The sequence below is a fragment of the Podarcis filfolensis genome, assembly GCF_964270895.1.
Source record: "Podarcis filfolensis genome assembly, chromosome: 13".
Taxonomy (NCBI): Eukaryota; Metazoa; Chordata; class Lepidosauria; order Squamata; family Lacertidae; genus Podarcis; species Podarcis filfolensis.
In genome coordinates, this window is record NC_139615.1 from 6,609,814 (window position 1) to 6,631,245 (window position 21,432).

Consider the following 21,432-nt stretch of genomic DNA (forward strand, 5'->3'; position numbering starts at 1 on the left):
AAACACAGTTTCCCTCCATATATTCGATAAACATTTTCCAGTCTTCTTTAAGCATCTATTCTTCTTGATCTCTTATTCTATGTGTTAGGTCCACAAGTTGCACATATTCCATCAGTTTAAGTTGCCATTCTTCTTTAGTTGTGACTTCACTCGTTTTCCATCTGAGGGCTAACAAAACACGAGCCGCAGTCACGATGCTGGAGTTTTCTCTGCCCTTCGCCATGAGGTCCCAGGGCAGCTTACAACACTGCAAAAACACAGTACTAAAAATCAGTTTGAACAATTTACCATCAGAAGACTAGGCTCCATTCACCTACTCTACTTGGCCAGGACATCAGTCCCTGCCATGCTTGTGCAGGATCTGGTGCTGAGAAGAAGAAGATTTTGGATTTGATATCCTGCTTTATCACTACCCTAAGGAGTCTCAAAGCAGCTAACAATCTCCTTTCCCTTCCTTCCCCACAACAAACACTCTGTGAGGTGAGTGGGGCTGAGAGACTTCAAAGAAGTGTGACTAGCCCAAGGTCACCCAGCAGCTGCATGTGGAGGAGCAGGGAATCGAACCCGGTTCACCAGATTACGAGTCTCCCGCTCTTAACCACTACACCACACTGGCCTGCTCTGCACCTGCCTATGCACTCTTGATTTATTTTTCTGCAACTCCAAACGTGCCAGCTGGGACTGATGGAGCTGAGTCTAAAAAAATATGGAGGGCACCACCAGGCGCAGGGGCTCAGATTGCTTTCCCCAAAGTGCTGCTCACTTTTATTTTCCTTTCCTTCCTCTCCTGGCTCCTCCGCTCAGGTGTACTACTCCATTGGGGCCCTGGCCAAGTCTGTGTATGAAAAAATGTTCAGCTGGATGGTGGTCAGGATCAACAACTCATTGGAGACCAAACAACCCCGGCAGTATTTCATCGGGGTGCTGGACATCGCAGGATTCGAGATATTTGACGTGAGTACATTGCGGTGGGTGCCGCAAGATAGGATCATTGTCCTTAGGTAGATATCCCCTACCTGGAGGACTGGTCTCTTCCTATTGTTCAGCAGACCGCAAGCCTGTCTTGTTTTGTTTTTTCCAAGTGTGACTTGTTTTCTGAGCTGCTCATCTGTCCTCAGCTTGGCTAGGTTAGGCTAAGGGTTTGTGATTTGCCCAAGGTCGCCCAGTCAGCCTCATAGTACGTTTCTGAGCACAATTCAAAGTGTTGGTGCTGACCTTTAAAGCCCTAAGCAGCCTCAAAGGCTCAGTAGACCTGAAGGAGCGTCTCCACCCCCATCGTTCTGCCTGGACACTGAGGTCCAGCTCCAAAGGCCTTCTGGCGGTTTCCTCCCTGTGAGAAGTGAGGTTACAGGGAACCAGGCAGAGGGCCTTCTCGGTAGTGGTGCCCGCCTTGTGGAACGCCTTTTCATCAGATGTCAAGGAAATAAACAACTATCTGACTTTTAGAAGACATCTGAAGGCAGCCCTGTTTAGGGAAGTTTTTAATGTTTTGTGTTTTATTGCTTTATTATTATTATTATTATTATTATTATTCTGTTGGGAGCTGCCCAGAGTGGCTGGGGAAACCCAGCCAGATCAGTGGGGTATAAATAAATATCATCATCGTCATCATAGCTGAGTGGGGCTTTGAACCCTGGACAGACTGGTTTTTCAAATTGCTGGAGTCCTTGATTTCGTTTCCCTTCCTCGCTCCCTGTCTCAGTTCAACAGCTTTGAGCAGCTGTGCATCAACTTCACCAACGAGAAGCTGCAGCAGTTCTTCAACCACCACATGTTTGTGCTGGAGCAGGAAGAGTACAAGAAAGAAGGGATCGACTGGGTCTTCATCGACTTCGGCATGGACCTCCAGGCCTGCATCGACCTCATCGAGAAGGTGAGGTTATGAGGTGCTCTCTGAGGGATGGAATCACGCCTGCATATTGAGATCAGGGAAACAGGAAGGAGGGGAAGGGTTTATTATTGGCTTCCCAATTTGCCCCCTCTGTCCCACAATCCTTTGGACCTAAAGAAGAAACAGCAACAGGGAAGATTCAAGGTCTTGCCCTATTTGGCTCTTTGAGGTACCCCAAACTGGGGTTTGGTGATCAGGAGTGCCCTCCAATTAGTGCTGGGTTTTTGTATAAGCTAAACAAGCTATAGCTTAGGGCCCCACTCTCTTGTGCCCTCCCAAAAAAATCAAAGGGAAAAAACTGGATGTACATTTCCAAAATATAAGATAAAAAATAAATAAAAGAAAACCTACATACAGCAACAGGGTTTTGTGGCTTTAGATCCCTATTAGGTCCATAAATTACCATATAGCATATATTCAACACAAAAAACAGCAACAATTTGTTGCTGACAAAGGACAGCTGGACATATAAAGGGCCCCATTACTTTCAGTAGCTTAAAGGTAAAGGGACCCCTGACCATTAGGTCCAGTCATGACCGACTCTGGGGTTGCGGCGCTCATCTTGCTTTATTGGCCGAGGGAGCCGGCGTACAGCTTCCAGGTCATGTGGCCAGCATGACCAGAGCAGCACAAGGAAACGCCGTTTACCTTCCCGCCGGAGTGGTACCTGTTTATCTACTTGCACTTTGAGGTGCTTTCGAACTGCTAGGTTGGCAGGAGCAGGGACCGAGCAATGAGAGCTCACCCCGTCGCAGGGATTCGAACCACAGACCTTCTGATCGGCAAGTCCTAGGCTCTGTGGTTTAACCCACAGCGCCACCTGTGTCCCACCTTCAGTAGCTTAGGGCTCATCAAACCTAAATCTGGCCCTGCCTCCAAGCCTCACCCAGTCAGAGCCTTTCACTTTCCCTCCTTCCCTCTATTTATTAATTAGCTGAGCCTTCCCCCTCCTGGTGCCCACAGATGTTTGGGACTACAACTCCCATCAGCCCCTGCCAGCATTGGCTGAAGTGGATGGGAACTGTAGGCCATGACATCCAAATTGGTGAAACCATCGTTACCACTAATCATGGTTTACTCTCAAAGCAGGATTTGAAACCAGAATCCATTCCTGTTTTCAGTCTCTGGTTTGTGAGCAAAACCTTGTTATACAGCAACTGTTTGTGCAAGTTCATATATCGTGATAAATTATAGTTCTTGCTAAGGGAGGGTGGAATGGAAGAGGGAAGGGAGTGCAGGAGCATCACGGGACACTGCTGATCACCAAACAATGGTTTGGCAATTGCTAGTGTGAATTCGGAAGGGCCCAAAGCATCTTCAAAATACTTTCTGTATTTACAAAGGTGCAGATGCAACTTTATTTCATTTATGTAGCTGCTTTCAAACAAGTCAGGAAGAAACAGTTAACCATGGTTTCCCATTACATTTGAACTGGGAAACGATAGTAAATAATTTACTAACAGGCCAGACTATGAAGCTATGCTGTTAAGGTGCTAGGAAGCCATTAAGCATCGTTCCTGGTTCAGAGGTAGCAGGAATCCACAGTTAACTGTGGCTCCCTGCCTTGTTTGCATGAAAGGGGTGGGAGAAAGCGAGGTTGTACGAAGCTCATGCACCTCTCCATTTATTAAGCTGAGATGTGATTGTGGAAGTACAGCCTAGACCACTGCCACATTAAGGGCTAGAAACTTGTTTGTTGTTTTAAAGGCAAGTAATATTTCTTCACCCAATGCCAGTTACTGGATTTGCTTTGCCCCTTACCACTGTGTAACACAACACTGAATATAAGGGGACTGGCCATTAGCACCCTTGTTGTGCCTTGCTAAAATAAATTCACTTTTCCGTACACTTTTGGGGAGATGGGTTCAACCACTTCTGGGTTCTTCCCCCGTCCTTCCGATTCCTTTGTCGTTTCGTCTGATTTCACTACGGCTAACAGCTTCCAAACAACTTTAAACCATGGCTTCATATTCTGGCTTGTTAGGGAACTATTTGCTATAGTTTCCCAGTTCGGATGCAACAGGAAACCATGGTTAGCCGGGTCTCCCTGACTTGCTTTGACTCTGTTTTTCCCCTCTTTCCGTGCAGCCGCTGGGCATCATGTCCATCCTGGAGGAGGAATGCATGTTCCCAAAAGCCTCCGACATGACCTTCAAGGCCAAGCTGTACGACAACCACCTGGGCAAGTCGAACAACTTTGGGAAGCCCCGCAACACCAAGGGCAAGCCGGAGGCCCATTTCTCCCTCATCCATTACGCCGGCACCGTCGACTACAACATCCTTGGCTGGCTGCAGAAGAACAAGGACCCCCTCAACGAGACCGTGGTGGGGCTCTACCAGAAGTCATCCCTGAAGCTCCTTGCTACGCTTTTCTCCAGCTACGCCAGCATGGAGGCTGGTGAGATTGATGGGCGAGCAGGAGAGAGGGAGAAGGAGGAAAGGAGAAAACCAGGCCCAGCACTCAGAATCCTTGGGCAGTTGCCCTGGCATCAGGGCACTCCGGGGGGTGGGGGGGTGGCTGCCATTTTAATTTCCCCAAACGCTCCAAATTAGGGGGCAGATGAATCTATTAGCTTTGGGTTCTCTCTGTTTCTTCTCATTTTTTCCAGCCTTAAGTCCACCTCCCTACGTTTCTGCTTCAGTTTGCAATTTGTCTTTTTTTTATTTAGAAGAAAAGCCTCACGGAAATTTGTCAACATTCAGAGCAAATTTCTCCCAGCGATGCGCGTTTTCAGTATTCAGTTTTGCCTGACAAAAACATCACAATGATCATTTTAATTTGTATATGCCGCCCATCTGACTGTGGTTCCCCAGCCGCTCTGGGCGGCTTCCAAAAAAGTATTTTAACAAAAGCAATTTCCACTAAAGCAATCTGTTCTTTTTCACACATATATGCATGTCTTTGCACAGTGCACGCCTTCCCCCAGCATACACATTTTTGTATCCGTTATTACACCAGAGAGCAGCATCATAAAATGCAGATAAGTGCAAATTTAAAAGCCGTCTGCGTTTCAGTTTGCGTATTGTTTCAGAAAGCACGGATGAGGGAGGTTCATGTTAAAATCTACCCTGAACTGAATTTCTACCAGTCCTAGTAGTCCTAGCCTTCCATCAGCTTCAGCTGGTGGCCCAGCTACGCCCCTATCTGGACAGGGATAGCCTAACTACTGTTATCTATGCTCTGTTAACCTCAAGGTTAGATTACTGCAATGCGTTATATGTAGGGCTGCCTCTGAAGATGGTTCGGAAACTTCATCTGGTACAGAATTCAGTGGCCAGGTTGCTCACCGGAGCGAGACGGTTTGAGCATATTATACTGATCCTGGTCCAAGTGCACTGGCTAACAATTAGTTTCCGGGCCCAATTCAAAGTGCTGGTTTAGACCAATAAAGTCTTAAATGGCTCAGGACCGCAATACCTCATATGGAATGCCTCTTTCCATATGAACCTACCCAGACCCTGAGATCACCTTCTGAGGCCCTTCCTTGTGTGCCTCCTCCTTGAGAGGTCCAGAGGGTGGCAACACGAGAACGGGGCCTTCTCTGCAGTGGCTCCCCATCTGTAGAATGCTCTCCCTAGTGAAGTTCGCCTGGCGCCTTCATTATAAATCGTTAGGCGCCAGGCCAAAATGTATCTTTGGTTGATTTGATTGACATCCAATGCCTTTTTAAAAGGTTTTTTTTTATGTGGAGGGTATATTGGGTTGTTGGTTTTATTTTGATTATGTATTTTGTGGTTTTACATTTTGATTTTATTCCGTGAACTGCCCTGAGACCTCCGGGTATAGAGCTGTATATCAGTTCAATAACTAACTAAATAAAATAAAATAAAATACATTGAAGGAAGCAAGTGGCACTGCAGGAAATGAGAGCAGCGCAGTGTAGTGGTTAGTTAAAGAGATTTCAATGACAGGAGAGATTTCAATGACAGTCATTGGGAAGGAGACCAGTGTAGGAGAACTGAAGTTAAGATTGAAAAAGAAGAAGAGAAACTGAAAGAAACCAAAATTGACCTGATTTGCTCATCCCTTTGATGAGGGAGGCTTGCCTGAGTTTTCAAAACCTTCACTCTCTGCGCTTCTGTCCTCAGGTGGAGACGGAGGGAAGGGAAAAGGATCGAAGAAGAAAGGATCGTCTTTCCAGACCGTTTCCGCAGTTCATCGGGTAGGAACCAAAGGCCGCCCCACGGAAAAGATGGGAGGGGGGTTGCTTGTTTGCTTTTTTTCCAAAGTCAAACAAGGGGGAGCAAAGAAGACATTGCTGGAAACTAAATAAGTATTTACACACATTCCTCCCTCTCTTCTCCTCCTCCTCCTCTCCTTTCGTCTTCCCCCTTTCCCTGCCTCTTCCTCCCTCACCTTTTCTGTCTTCCCTCACCTCTTCTTCTCTTCCTTTCTACTTTTCCCTCCCACCCTCTCTCTCCCATTTCTGCCTCTCCCTCCTCTGTCTTCTCTCCTTTCCCCTCCCTCTTTATCTCCCCTCCATCTGCTTCCCTCTCTCCCTCTCCTTCTCTCCACCTATTTCTCTGGCAGGAGAACCTCAACAAGCTGATGGCCAACCTGAAAACAACCCACCCTCACTTTGTGAGGTGCCTCATCCCCAATGAACGGAAGGCCCCTGGTAACTGGACAGGGACAGGGCTGGTGGACCGGACTGGGAGGTGCTGGTTGTGCTGGTTTGGGGAGGCCCTTGGGCAGCTAACTCACAAACAGGGACGTGTCTACAGTTTCACGTTCCTCCAGCGGTGATTACCTGAAATGCGTACCAACGAAAGGAACGGTGGTGCGAAAGACAGGGAGGGAATCTGCCTCTATTGGCATATTTAGCACAACTCTAGTAGCAAATGGAACAGGACAGGAGCCACACAGAGCAATAGAAACATTGCCTCTTAAGTGTATGGGAGGTTCCTCTCCCAATGCATTGCCCAGGATCTCTAGAACCATACAGTTGTGCAGTTGGAAGGGACCCCCAAAGGTTGTCCAACCCCCTCAATGCAGGAATCTTTTGCCCAATGCTGGGCTCAAACCCATGTCCCTGAGGTTAAGTATCTCATTCTCTACAGACTTCTGGCTCTGCAGTTCTGGAGCAGGAGTGTGGAGTCCTTTTTCTGCCTGAAGACCACATTCCATCCTGGGCAACCTTCTGGGATGGAGTTGTGGGTGGGGCCAGAAGAAAAAGAGGGCGGAGCAATGGGTGCAAATTGTACCTCTGTATGGCAGGCTAGTTTCAACATGTTGGGATGCGTCCTGGGAGGCGGGGGCAATTGGCAGGCCCCCCCAGCTGGCTCCAGCCTACCGTCCGGGAACCGGGCGAACTCCAGTTCTCGGAACAGCATCAAAACTGCAACTCAGGCCTCAGAAGCCTTTAGAGACTGAGCACGCAAGCCTGCAGAAATAAGCACTCTTTGCAATGGAAGTAGCGGACAGAGGCATATTTACAAGCATTTATTCAGCAGCAGGACAAAAGAAAAACATGTCTGCTTCCCTTCGTGTCCAAGCAAACAGCATAGGCAAAAGCTATATACAACGGAAGTTCCCAGCAGACTGTGCTGGAAGTAAACAGACATGTGACATACAACAACTCCACATGCCTGTTCCAAAGGTGGAACAGAACTATATCCTAACACAACACACCCACACACCTCTCTCTCCTCCAACCAGGCAAGCAAGAGGCATTAATGACACATTCCATCCAGGCAAAGATACTGAAGGAGGTTGCAAAACAGTGTGGGGTGTGGCCCCTGGACCTGAGACTTCCCACCCTTGTTTTAGAGAGACGCTATGGGATGTGTGGCGACATAAACTAAGCTTGGATGGGACCCCAGCCAAATTAAGGGCACAGAGGAGGCCCATTTCTAACGCGGCTGATACCTCCCCTCTCTCTTTCCCTTCGCCAGGAGTGATGGATAATGCTCTGGTCATGCACCAGCTCCGCTGTAACGGAGTCCTGGAGGGCATCCGGATCTGCCGGAAGGGATTCCCCAACCGGATCCTTTACGGGGACTTCAGGCAAAGGTGAATCTGCTTTTGGGGTCACGCTGGGTGGAGCGTGGCCCTTCCCTGCACTGTGCCTGTCGCAACCTGTAACATTTGCTACCTTCCCCGCCACTGAAAAATGCCTTTCATAACAGTACTCTTCTTGTGAGGGCAAATAGCTCTCTTTGGAGATCATGAAACGGCCTGGTCATTGATGGCGGACAATGGACAGCAACGTGCAATTAATTAGCTAGTAAAAATATATGGAGCACGGGTTGCCTTTACACACTAGCATGGTAGCTCTGCTCAGTCCAATGGTTCTTTAAAAGGTTTTGGAGAAGATGGAATTGCAGTCTAGAATTCTGGTGTTCGCTTAGGACTAGAACAGCCTCCTGAGCAGGGCTGGATTTAGTTTTGATGAGGCCCTCAGCTACTGAAGGTAATGGGGCCCTTTCTATGTCCAGCTGTCCTTTGTCAACAACAAATTGTTGCTGTTTTTTGTGTTGAATATATGAAATCAATCAGTAGGCATAAGACTCCTACCCTTAGTCTATGCTGCCTGATCATCAGCCTACAAGCCCTCTTTAATGTTAGATAACAGGTACGACAGCTTGACCTACATTCAACTGTGTTGCACTGCAGTCTGCAGCTGCATGCTACATGTGGCCATGCAACCAGTCTGTGCAGAATGTAGGCACCCTATATATAGAAATGAGCAAACCAGTGATATTTTAGGGAGCAGGCTAGCAGGCGGGGCCCATGACTTACATCATAGGAGCCTACACAACACAAAACACTGTTGCTGTATGTAAGTTTTCCCCCCTTTAATTTTTTTTGGGGCCCCCCAGAGAGTGGGGCCCTAAGCTATAGCTTGTTTAGCTTATACGTAAATCCGGCACTGCTCCCAGGCACTTGCTTCTGCGCCCCAACCATATAGCCAAATACTATAAGTAATATTTAAGAAGAATAGTACATTACAACATGCTTTAATGGGACTGCTTTATTTTCTGTTTTCATTATGGGTGCTTATTTATTGTTTGTGCCACTGGCCTTTATACTTGTAAACTGCTTAGAAGGCTATTTCAGCACTAAGTGATATATAAATTAACAACAACAATGGTTCAGAAAATAAATAAATCATTAATCGTTCACTGATCCAAATTGAAAATAGGCCTAAAACAGGTCAGTTAAGAAATATGCCGCCCTGGTTTTACACCCCTGTACTTTCTTCCCATCAGAAGAATCTTACAGCTTTGGCAGGGGAATCTAACAGCATATTTCCCTCCCCACCAGGTACCGTATCCTGAACCCAGCTGCCATCCCTGAGGGCCAGTTCATTGACAGCCGGAAGGGAGCAGAGAAGCTCTTGGGCTCCTTAGATATCGACCACAACCAGTACAAGTTTGGCCACACTAAGGTGAGAGGGTGGAGCCTTTGCGGCCGCTTCCAGACAGCCTGTTTATTCAGCATCCATCCTGATTAACTTTCACATAACTTATGTGGTCATTAGACAATATCCAGTATTTATTGAGCATTTGTTCTGATTTGTTTTCGTAGAGCGGTTATATCACAGTAATTTGCTTGTGGGGTGTCTATGCATTCCCTTTCATATTATGTTCAAACATCCTTTTCGGTATGTTTCTGAGTCAGTTTCTGAACTGCAAGAAGTTCACATGGATTTGTTGTGCTAAGCAAGCAATCCGCAATAAAACTTGGTACCGCTGGGGTGATTGACACCCCTCAGTCGGACAGGGAAGTGTTGTCGGCACTGAGACTCAGATGTATAGAGCTGAACTCAAAATGCTTGTTTACATAGCTATTGTACTACCAACCTTACTGTATGCTTGTGAAACATGGACCAGTTATAAACACCATCTCCAACTCCTCAAAAGATTCCATCAACGGTGTCTCTTAAAATTTTTACACATCACTTGGGAAGACAGGCAAACTAATGCCAGTGTACTGGAAGAAGCAAAGATCATCAGTGTTGAAGCAATGATTCTTCAACATCAACTTCACCGGACTGGTCATGTTGTGCGGATGCCTGATTATCGTCTTCCAAAGCAACTACTCTATTCCGAACTTCAAAATGGAAAGTGTAATGCTGGCAGTCAACAAAAGAGGTTTAAAGACTGTCTCAAGGCAAATCTTTAAAAATGTAGTATAAACACTGACAATTGGGAAACACTGGCCTGCGAGCTCTCCAACTGGAGAACAGCCTTTACCAAAGGTGTCATGGGCTTTGAAGACACTCAAACTCAGGACGCAAGGGAGAAACGTGCTAAGAGGAAGGCACGCTTGGCAAATCCACACCGTGATCAAATCCCGCCCAGAAACCAATGTCCCCACTGTGGAAGGACGTGTGGATCCAGAATTGGCCTCTACAGTCACTTATGAACTCATTGTTAAGACTGTGTTTATGGCAGGCAATCTTACTCAGCTACGAGTGATAGAAGAAGAAGAAGAAGAAGAAGAAGAAGAAGAAGAAGAAGAAGAAGAACAGGAGGAGGAGGAGGAGGAAGGAGGAGGAGGACTGGTACTCATCTAGTGCTCTTGTGGACAATATTGTATGATAGATAGATGATAGATGGATAGATAGATAGATAGATAGATAGATAGATAGATAGATAGATGATAGATAGATAGATAGATAGATAGATAGATAGATAGATGATAGATAGATGATAGATAGATGATAGATATAGATGATAGATAGATAGATATATATATAGATTTTATTGCATTAGCCGTGTGGCCATAGCACAACATACATAGAAATAACAGCATAACATAAAATGGGGGTGGGGAGGCAAAGGCAGACATCGTCCTGGGCAAATACCCAAAGGGGGGGGAAAGGAGATAACAGAAACAACAGGGGATCCAAAACACCGAATGACCGATAGTTCAAGAACAAAAAGACAAAAAACTGCCGAGGCTGGAGGAGGATCATCAAAGGGGTCCTTCAGCTCCCCGGATCCGTCCCAGCTCCACCGTCCTTGCACTACAAAGCTACCTGATAGATAGATAGATAGATAGATAGATGATAGATAGATGATAGATATAGATAGAGGCTTAGCCAGAGGTGCTCATGCTGACACCCCTACCACCTTTCCCTCTCCTTCCAGGTATTTTTCAAGGCTGGGCTTCTGGGCCAATTGGAGGAAATGCGAGATGAACGCCTTTCCCGCATCATCACCCGCATCCAAGCGCAGGCCAGGGGTCAGCTCATGCGCATCGAGTTTAAGAAGATTATGGAGCGTCGGTGAGCGCCGTGATTATCCCTTCTTATCTTGCAGGTTGGGTGGGAGTAAGAATCAATTTCCACGGTATCTGGAAGCGGGAGATTCATAATAACAAGATTTCCACAGGGGCACCTGTTATTCCATTTCCACAAATGTGCTGCAGGCACTTCCCGAATGCGCTTTCAGAACATTTCAGCTTGATTTGGTTCGCAGGGAATCTTAGTCAGCTTTGGCTATTGAATGAGCATTTGTCCCGATTTGTTTACAGGTGCATAGATGGCGTTGCATCAAAGCAAGCGCATTACCCCATCATTTTCCTTATCGCAGAAAAAAGACGCCTGGTCTTTAGGGGCAGGCAGGCTTGTTTCCTCAAACAACTGTAATTGTGCAGCCGAAATTTAGCAGCATGGGACAGAACCCCATCTGAAAATAGGGACAGCCTGGAAGCACCTTTTGCAGTCACAAGAAGACCCCCTCTTGATGGTTGTCGGAAATTCTGGTGGGCAGTTGCTTTGCTAGGCAACGTGCCTGTTTAAAAGTTATTTGGCTAGTACAGTGGTACCTCAGGTTACATACGCTTCAGGTTACAGACGCTTCAGGTTACAGACTCCGCTAACCCAGAAATATTACCTCGGGTTCAGAACTTTGCTTCAGGATGAGAACAGAAATTGTGCTCCGGCGGCACGGCAGCAGCAGGAGGCCCCATTAGCTAAAGTGGTGCTTCAGGTTAAGAACAGTTTCAGGTTAAGAACTGACCTCCAGAACAAATTAAGTACTTAACCTGAGGTACCACTGTACATATACAGTACTTATTTATTTGCACTTATAGTCTGTCCTTCGGCAAATGGTTCCCAGGGCGAGTTACAAGCACACGCAATTAAAATAAGCAAGAACGTACAGTTAGAATCATTTTAAAAATCATTTTATATTGCGTTTTATACCATAAACTGTCCTGTGATCCTCGGATGAAGGGCAGTACAGATATTTAATAAAATTAATAAATGAAGTGAAAAAGGGGGCCCATGGGAAGAAAAAGAAAACCTGTGGAACTCTACAACAATGAGCACAAGACCTCACAAACTGCAGTTTCTTTTTTTTCTCCTGGAACCTCGTTTTCAAAACTGAAAAGCAATCCGTATCAGAATAAATAAATAAAAGCAGTGGCGCAGAATACAATGCACAGCAATGGAAGAGGAGGCAAGGCAGCCAATTGGTCAAAGCCTGGAGGGTAAAGAGTTGCAGTTTTGACCAATCACTGAAAACCACAGGGACTTGGAGGGCTGCCTTACCCCAAATCAGAATATTAAGTCCCCTAGCTCAGCATTGCCCACTGTGACAAACAGAGTCCCTCCAGGGTTTCTGCCAGGGAGGTGGGGGAGACACTTTCCCCTGCTTAGAGGCTAAGTCTCCTGTTTCCTTACCCTCCTTTCCCCAGGGATGCGTTGCTGGTGATTCAGTGGAACATCCGGGCGTTCATGGGGGTGAAGAACTGGCCTTGGATGAAGCTGTTCTTCAAAATCAAGCCTCTGCTCAAGAGCGCAGAGACCGAGAAGGAGATGCAGGTAATGCTTCTCGGATTACGACTGAAATTTATCCAGAACTGCAAAAGGTTAAACAAAACAAAACAAAAAATTAAGTGCTACCACACTGAGTCCATCCAAAAACATCTGGAAGGCCATCGAGTGCCCCAGGCTATCCCTGATTTGCTCACGGGTTTCATTGCTGGCAGATTATACACTCCACAAATATATAAACACCTTGCACAACAGTGTAATTCATGCAGAATTGGCCCTGTTACATGTCTGACACGATGCTCATTCCACATTTGTAAGAAATTAGTCTTTCAGTGTGGCAGCTCCCACACTTTCCTGCCTATTGATATCAGGTCTTTGTCGTTACTCCTTCCGGTGCCTCCTGGAAATGTTTTGGTTTAGGCAAGCCTATCCAGATGTGTAGGGTGTTGACGCTTTAGTCATAAGTTTTAGCTGATCGGTTTTAATAACTTTTTTTGGAATGTTTTCAATTTATTAAAAAACTGTTTGCTGATAGTTTCATTTTTAAAATTCTGTTTGTAACCTGCTTTGAGGTCTCTGGGGTTTTATTTTACAATCAAGTGGAATATAATTTTTTATGAAATATATACACAAACAGTGAAGGCCAGGCTGAACCCTTTGCATGCTAGTCTTCTACAAACGAGGGCTGTTGTTTTCCGGTTGCGAAACTGTTCAAGCAGCCAACCTCACACCTCCAATCTGAAGTTGAGAAAGGTCCCGAAGCAGCCTTGCTCTATCAGCTTTGAAATATCCCTTCCCAATATATAAACCTGCCATTTGCTTTTCCTTTTAAGCAGCTACCGCTGGCTGGCTGGTTGAGTCCATCAGTCTTGTTTTCTTCTCCGCAGACAATGAAGGAAGAATTTGGGCGGCTGAAGGAAGCCCTGGAGAAATCGGAGACTCGGAGGAAGGAGCTGGAGGAAAAGATGGTCTCCCTGTTGCAGGAGAAGAATGATCTCCAACTGCAAGTTCAAGCTGTGAGTGACTTTATAAAGCCACCAGGACAAACCGCAAGGTCCTGGAGAGAGAGAGTCCTCAGTTGCTTCCATGTGACTGGCTCATTGAGCATATTTCCAGATTTGTTTGCATAAGGTTTGTGGGGAGGTTAGACAACGTTGGTGATCTGTTGTGCGTTGATTCTGGTTTGCTTGCAGAGAAAGTCGGTGCTGCTGCATTGAGTAAGCATCTCCTCACATTTTGCAGTTCATTTCCTCATCTCTCTCCTTATCGCTTTTGTTACGCGACGGATCAACTTTAATGATGAAACCTGAATTGACCGGTATATGACTGAATCACACCCAAAGTTGGCAAGAAGCTGCGGTCCAGCTACACTGATGGCCCAGGCAGCTTTCCCACCACTGCCCTGACTGCCAGCAGCTCTGCAGGATTCAGATGGGGGTCCCTCCCTGTCGTACCTGGAGATGCCAGGGTCAGAATCTGGGATCTTCTGAACGCAAACCATCAGCTCTGCCACCGAGCTACTGACACCAAAGGATCCCATTTGGCAGCAATACTTGACTCTGTAATCAACAGCCTCTATTTTTAGCTTCCTGGTAGATGGTAAAAAGGTAAAAGGCAAATGACCCCTGGACGGTTAAGTCCAGTCAAAGGCGACTATGGTGTTGTGGCGCTCATCTCGCTTTTAGGCCAAGGGAGCCGGTGTTTGTCCACAGACAGCTTTCCAGGTCGTGTGGCCAGCGTGACTAAACCGCTTCTGGCGCAACGGGGCACCGTGACGGAAACCAGAGTGCACGGAAATGCCGTTTAACTTCCTGCCGCAGCAGTAACTATTTATCTACTTGCACTGGCGTGCTTTCGAACTGCTAGATTGGCAGGAGCTGCGAATGGGAGCTCACCCCGTTGTGGGGATTCGAACCGCCGACCCTCTGATCGGCAAGCACAAGAGCAGGGGTCAGCAAACTTTTTCAGCAGGGGGCCGGTCCACTGTCCCTCAGACCTTGTGGGGGGCCAGACTATATTTTGAAGAAAAAAATGAACGAATTCCTATGCCCCACAAATAACCCAGAGATGCATTTTAAATAAAAGCACACACTCTACTCCTGTAAAAACACACTGATTTCTGGACCGTCTGCGGGCCGGATTTAGAAGGCGATTGTGCCATATCCGGCCCCTGGGCCTTAGTTTGCCTACCCATGCCCAAGAGGCTCAGTGGTTTAGACCACAGCGCCACCTGCGGGGTGGACAAAATGCATCCTTCCCACCTAATTGCATTGGCCTCTATAGAAACAAGCTGTTTGAGGAAAGGGTTGTAGCTCAGCGGTAGAACATTTGCTTAGCAAGCAGAAAATATCAAGTTCAATTCCAGCATCTCCAGGTAGGGCTAGGAATTTCCCCCTGTCTGAAACCCTGGATAGCCACTGCCAGTCAGGGTGGAAATTACTGAGTTATATGAGCCAATAATCTGACTCAGTATAAGACAGCTCCCTATGTTTCTGTGAAATGGGCGCATATGGAATTGACAAAACGGTTCAGGATACTGGGCAGAGATGAAGCAAAGGTCAAAGTGCACTGTTGGTATCTCTTAAGAAGACAGGAAGGTGCATTGGGATCAAAACAGCCTTTTACATTATCAAAAAGTCCTAACGTATTTTATTTTTATTTATTAAATTTGTATGCCGCCCTCTACCCATAGATCTCAGGGTGGTTCACAACATAAAATCACAATGTAGAAAGCACTTTTGACCTTTCACGTCCCATCTCTTTGCAGCACCTCCTTGTTCCCGTTTACTCCGTCCTCCTCAAATGCCTGAACAGATGCTTGCTTTTCCGAAAACCCCTTTCCTTCCTCTCCTCTCGCAGGAACAAGATAATCTGAACGATGCTGAGGAACGGTGCGACCAGCTGATCAAGAACAAGATCCAGCTGGAGGCCAAGGTGAAGGAGCTGACTGAAAGGATGGAGGACGAGGAGGAGATGAACGCCGAGCTGACGGCCAAGAAGCGGAAGCTGGAGGACGAGTGTTCGGAGCTGAAGAAGGACATTGACGACCTGGAGCTGACCCTGGCCAAAGTGGAGAAGGAGAAGCACGCCACGGAGAACAAGGTGCGCTTAGAGCGGCAGCGAGGCAAGTTCCCTATGTGAACCTGCCAAGGTGATAAGGTCCTTAGGTGAGCACCTGTTCCCAGTCCCTTGGACGTCAGTGGCACAGCTGGTGGGGACACAAGAGAGGGCCTTTTCGGTGGTGGCTCCCTGTTCTGAACAGGTCCAAAGAAGGACTTGTAGGAGTGGTTGGGTGCAGGGAGACCAAAGAAGTGTGTCAAAAACATCAGAATGGGCAGTTCTAGAGAAGGTGTCGACTTAGGCAAAGCAGCCTGCCGTTTCTCCTAGCCTTTGCAGATACCGCAGCAAGGAGATGGCTTTGCCCGCACCCAAACAAACCTTCTTAATACAGCAGAGCAGCATATGTCATTTCACTCGACTAGATGAGGTCATAGGTGGCAAATACCCAAACCTGTCAGGATGCTTTCAGTGGCTCCTGGTTGGTTGCCCAGGAAAGTATAAAGACAAGGTTTCTTACTGTCCTTTTTCATTTCAGTATTTACAGAGAGAGGCTATAGAACCCAGCCTCTTGGATAATGGTGTTGTCCTGAGTGAATCTCCACCCTCCGTCTCTCCCGCTTCCTCATTCGTCTTCTACGGGTGCTGCTATGTGCCCTCTGCCTTCAAGCTCTTTGCTCTCCTACTTTTAAGGCTCAGCGAGTTCTGGGAGATGGAGGGTCTGGGATGCTTTCTAATGACAACGTGTCAGCCACCTGCCTCTCCAGTTCTGCCTCCCCCTCTCCCATTATTTTCCAGCTTTCCCCCTCATCTGCCTCTGAGCTGTGACATCCCTCACACCCCTGTTGTAAACCTACACTGTCTTCCTCTTCCTCCTCCCTGGAAGGGTCAGGATGGGGAGGCAGTCTCCCCTATTCCACCTCTGCCCAGTCCCTGACAAAACCTTACAGATAGTTCTCCTTTCTGGGAACAGAGCCCAGCCCCCAGTTCTGTAGATAAGGATTGCATCAAAACAGGCCAATTAGTGTATGGATATAAACATATGTGAGCCCACTGCTGCGACCACTACCAATTAATTGTGGAGTTTTCTTGACTACCAAGATGCTTCCGGAACAGTTCACCTTTGGTTCAACACACTCCCAGATTGTGGAATTCCCTCCCAAGAGAGGTCAGACTGGCTCCCTCTTTTGTTATCCTTCCACCAGCAGGCTAAGGCCTCTGCAACATATTCTACCGGCAGGCTAAGACTTGCTTTCTGTCCCACCAGTCACCACAGATCAGGCTGAGTGATCTGAGTGGGCTGCCCTCCAGCTAAGAGCTTCTCCCCACATGCTCCTGAGACCCCCACATGTCGATTCAAGATTGTCCCTTCCCCACAACGCCTTACATCTCTGGGGTTTGGCCTTCCCACCAGGTGAAAAATCTCACGGAGGAGATGGCCGGTCTGGACGAGATCATCGCCAAGCTGACCAAGGAGAAGAAATCCTTGCAAGAGGCCCACCAGCAAGCTCTGGATGACCTGCAGGTCGAAGAAGACAAAGTCAACACACTCACCAAAGCCAAGCTGAAGCTGGAGCAGCAGGCGGATGATGTGAGTCAACAGCAGAGACTGGAGAGTCTCGTGAATATGAGCATATAAGAAGCTGTTCTCAGAGCTGGAGCCTTCCAAGTGCTGGCGGACTCCAACTCCCATCAGCCCTGACCATTGGCTGCACTGGCTGCTGGGGCTGATGGGAGATGTAGTCCAGCAAAATCCAGAAGGACACAAATCCTCCATCCTTGCACCCAGCCAAAGATCTCTTGCTCTGGCAGATCTTCTTGGTGGGAGTTTCTCTGCCACAGCGGTGGGGGACATTTTATTAATTTTTTAAAATATAATTTTTATTACATTTCCTGTTTTACAATTTAGAATATTCATTTAAACAACCTTAAAATATCAAAACCTTCCCTTCTTCTCTTTCTGTGGTTCATTTTGCAAAACATAAATCCCTGCGTATTTTATATAAACTAAACCATTCAGTGTTCCATTATGACATCTGTCAAAACTTAACTTACACTGTTGTATTTATCTTAATGTTGCCATTGTTTTCAAGTGAACACAATTACCCACATTTTTTCCAGTAAACATTTTCCAGTGTTCTTCAAACGTATGTTCTTCTCTTTCTCTTATTCTGTATGTTAGGTCAGCTTAAGTTGCCATTCTTTTTTAGTTGGGTTAGGGGACATTTTACGTCATGTGGGCCACGTTGACAACTTTCCCAAGGCTGCGTGCCACCAGTGGATGGGGACAGAGGTCAAATTGGGTGGGTTGATAGGTGTGCTTCCGCTCTGCTTCCACCACTGGAAGGCAGCAGAGCTTCTGAATGCTAGTTGCTGGAAAACACAGGAGAATAGAGGGCTCTTGGCCCTGCTAGCAAGCAGGGTGTCTGTTGGGCTGCTGAGAGACTGGGGCGCTGGACTAGGTGGGCTGTTGTCCTGATCCAGGAGGGCTCCCTCTTTCCATACACCATCCTGGCAAATGTGTCCCACCTCCCCAAAAAAAGGTTGGCCAACCTCTGATCTAGTACAGTGGTGCCTCGCAAGACGAAATTAATTCATTCCGCGAGTCTTTTCGTCTTGCGCGGTTTTTCGTCTTGCGAAGCACGGTCAGTCGCAACTGCACCTCTTCAAGCGGTTTTAAGAAAAAAGGAAACAAACTCGCAAGACGTTTTCGTCTTGTGAAGCAAGCCCATAGGGAAAATTGTCTTGCGAAGCAACTCAAAAAACCAAAAACTCTTTCGTCTTGCGAGTTTTTCGTCTTCCGGGGCATTCGTCTTGCAAGGTACCACTGTAAAAGGTAAAGGGACCCCTGACCATTAGGTCCAGTCGCGAACGACTCTGGGGTTGCGGCGCTCATCTCGCTTTATTGGCCAGCATGACTAAGCCGCTTCTGGAGAACCAGAGCAGCACATGGAAACGCCGTTTACCTTCCTGCCACAGTGGTACCTATTTATCTACTTGCACTGGCATGCTTTTGAACTGCTAGGTTGGCAGGAGCAGGGACAGAGCAATGGGAGCTCACCTCATTGCGGGGATTTGAACTGCCGACCTTCTGATTGGCAAGCCCTAGGCCACAGCGCCACCCGCATCCCATCTAGTGGACTCCCCCAAATGAAATCTGCAGTCCAAAGCACAAGAAACCACCTGTGAGTAACGCCGATTTCTTCTTGTTGTTGTTGTCTGCCTCTTTCAAACCAGCTGGAAGGCTCCCTGGAACAGGAGAGGAAGATCCGTATGGACCTGGAACGGGCCAAGAGGAAGCTGGAAGGGGACTTGAAGCTGACCCAAGAGAACATCATGGACCTGGAGAACGACAAGCAACAGCTGGAGGATAAACTGAAAAAGTAGGGGACGCGCCTCATCTCAGCATGCTTTGTAGGAGCCTCGGGAAACAGGGGAGAGAGAGAGAGAGAGAGAGAGAGAGAGAGAGAGACCACCCCTCTCTGCCCGCCACTACCAAACTCTTTTCACTGTTTTCACTGTTTATTATTGGGTAGCATATTATTGGAGGAGGAGGCTATGGATGGCTAGTAGCCCTGATGGCCGTGCTGTGCCTTCATAGCTGGAGGCAGTAATAATAATTTAGTATTTATACCCTGCCCATCTCGCTGGGTTTCCCCAGCCACTCTGGGCAGCTCCCAACAGAATATTAAAAACACAATAAAATATCAAACATTAAAAACTTCCCTATACAGGGCTGCCTTCAGATGTCTTCTAAAAGTCAGGTAGTTGTTTATTTCTTTGACATCTGATTGGAGGGTGTTCTACAGGGCAGGCACCACCACCGAGAAGGCCCTCTGCCTGGTTCCCTGTAGCCTCACTTCTATCAGTGAGGGAACTGCTAGAAGGCCCTCGGAGCTGGACCTCAGTAATCTTTCCAAATACCATTTGCTGGAAACCACAGGAGAGGAGAGGGCTCTTGTGTTTGTTGGCTTCCCACTGGGCCATCTAGTTGGTCACCGCAAGAACAGGATGCTGGACTAGGTGGACCATTGGCCTGATCCAGCAGGCTCTTCTTTGTATCCTTATATATATCTAAAACAAATGCAGTTCTGCCCACCAGGGATTAAGGAGGGTGTTGTTGACACTATTGCAACATGCCTGGAGACCCAAGGTTGAAGAGCCCAGGTATAGACCAAAGAGCCTCATTCTGGTGGCGGCTCTGGGAATGATGCAGTGGTCAGGTGAAAATCATGCAGAACGGGGGGGGGGGGGGAGGGATAGATAGATAATTTATTATGGTCAAAGACCAGGTCACATAACATAACACAATAAAAACAGCGTTCATAAAGATAAAATATACAATCGGAGCAGATTGCAGCAATAGCTCATGAGTTAAAATCGAGATATAGCCACTTCCTCCTTCAAAAGGAGGTGGTGTTGCGGGCTTCACGCCCCCACCACACACGCGGTGGCTGGCTCTCAGCCTCCCCGCGATTGAGGGAATCCCCGGCCCCCTATTTAACGCAGGCGCGACTGGGGATCTCCCTCTTTTGCCGCCTCCAGCTGCTCCAGCTGAAGGGCAACTTCAGCATTTCCCTAGTGAGCTATTTTATTCTAGAGGATGGTCTGTATTCTAGAGGATTATCTGATGTATGAATGGGGTGGGGGGAGGGAATGGGAGGATGGTAGTGTTTACTTCCCCAAATGCCTTTTTCAGGAAGGAGTTTGACATCAACCAGCAGAATAGCAAGATCGAAGATGAGCAGGCCCTGGCTTCACAGCTTCAGAAGAAGTTGAAGGAACTGCAGGTGGGTGCCCAGCTTAGACCTTCAGCTTTCAGGTGTCTCTCCTCTCTAGAAATGCCCAGGGACGGACTTTCCCTCTTTCCCCAACTCTTGGCTTTATGTTCTAGAACCACCTTCTGACCTAGAACCAACCCCCTGTGAGTTTGGCCCTGGGACAAGCCACCTGCCACCCAAAGGGTCTTGCCCTTGAGCCAATATGCTGGATGGATTGAGGGAACCGTCTTCTTTTTTCTGTGGTCCAGGCGCGGATCGAGGAGCTGGAAGAGGAGCTGGAGGCGGAGCGAGCGTCTCGGGCCAAGGTGGAGAAGCAGCGCTCCGACCTCTCGCGGGAGCTGGAGGAGATCAGCGAGCGGCTGGAGGAGGCCGGCGGGGCCACCACCGTGCAGGTGGAGCTGAACAAGAAGCGGGAGGCGGAATTCCAGAAGATGCGCCGCGACCTGGAGGAGGCCACTCTCCACCACGAGGCCACGGCGGCCACGCTCCGCAAGAAGCACGCCGACTCGGTGGCCGAGCTGGGGGAGCAGATTGACAACCTGCAACGCGTGAAGCAGAAGCTGGAGAAGGAGAAGAGCGAGTTGAAGCTGGAGCTGGACGACGTGGGCTCCAACATGGAGCAGCTGCTGAAAGCCAAGGTGCTGGATGGATGGAGGAGGAGCTAAAGTTAGCTCAAAGGGATACCTGGAGATGGAAGCTGGGGAGAGGGGGGAGCTGGGAAGGTATTATCCTGATACCTTCTAGAGACCAAGCTGAGCCAAGGGGCATCCTACAGGGATGTCCTTTGGTGGACTGTCTCCAAATGACGTATTGTCCAGAGGACTGTGTACAAATCCGTCATGTTCCTTTAAACTGAGGGGCTCAGTTAAGCCTGATTAAGATTAAAAGGGCAGCATGTGGCCTGTTTGCTTGAAGGTTTTGGCCCACCTTCCTCATGTTGCTGCCTTGCTGGCCTCGGAGCTGTCCTCCTTGG

At 47.8% G+C, this 21,432-nt stretch overlaps 1 protein-coding gene across 1 annotated transcript in view; it reads left to right on the top strand.

The window, feature by feature from the left end:
- Window positions 1-21,432, top strand: part of LOC310746754 (myosin-6) — a 50,209-nt gene that overhangs the window by 16,409 nt on the left and 12,368 nt on the right. Inside the window, exons 14-28 of the mRNA XM_083580749.1 lie at window positions 805-954; window positions 1,703-1,873; window positions 3,980-4,289; window positions 5,981-6,054; window positions 6,423-6,510; window positions 7,787-7,904; window positions 9,159-9,282; window positions 10,991-11,127; window positions 12,543-12,669; window positions 13,509-13,637; window positions 15,481-15,723; window positions 17,093-17,269; window positions 18,916-19,061; window positions 20,378-20,468; window positions 20,708-21,097. Coding sequence (XP_083436875.1) covers window positions 805-954; window positions 1,703-1,873; window positions 3,980-4,289; window positions 5,981-6,054; window positions 6,423-6,510; window positions 7,787-7,904; window positions 9,159-9,282; window positions 10,991-11,127; window positions 12,543-12,669; window positions 13,509-13,637; window positions 15,481-15,723; window positions 17,093-17,269; window positions 18,916-19,061; window positions 20,378-20,468; window positions 20,708-21,097 — 2,475 coding nt within the window. The remainder of the gene's footprint in view (window positions 1-804; window positions 955-1,702; window positions 1,874-3,979; window positions 4,290-5,980; window positions 6,055-6,422; window positions 6,511-7,786; window positions 7,905-9,158; window positions 9,283-10,990; window positions 11,128-12,542; window positions 12,670-13,508; window positions 13,638-15,480; window positions 15,724-17,092; window positions 17,270-18,915; window positions 19,062-20,377; window positions 20,469-20,707; window positions 21,098-21,432) is intronic.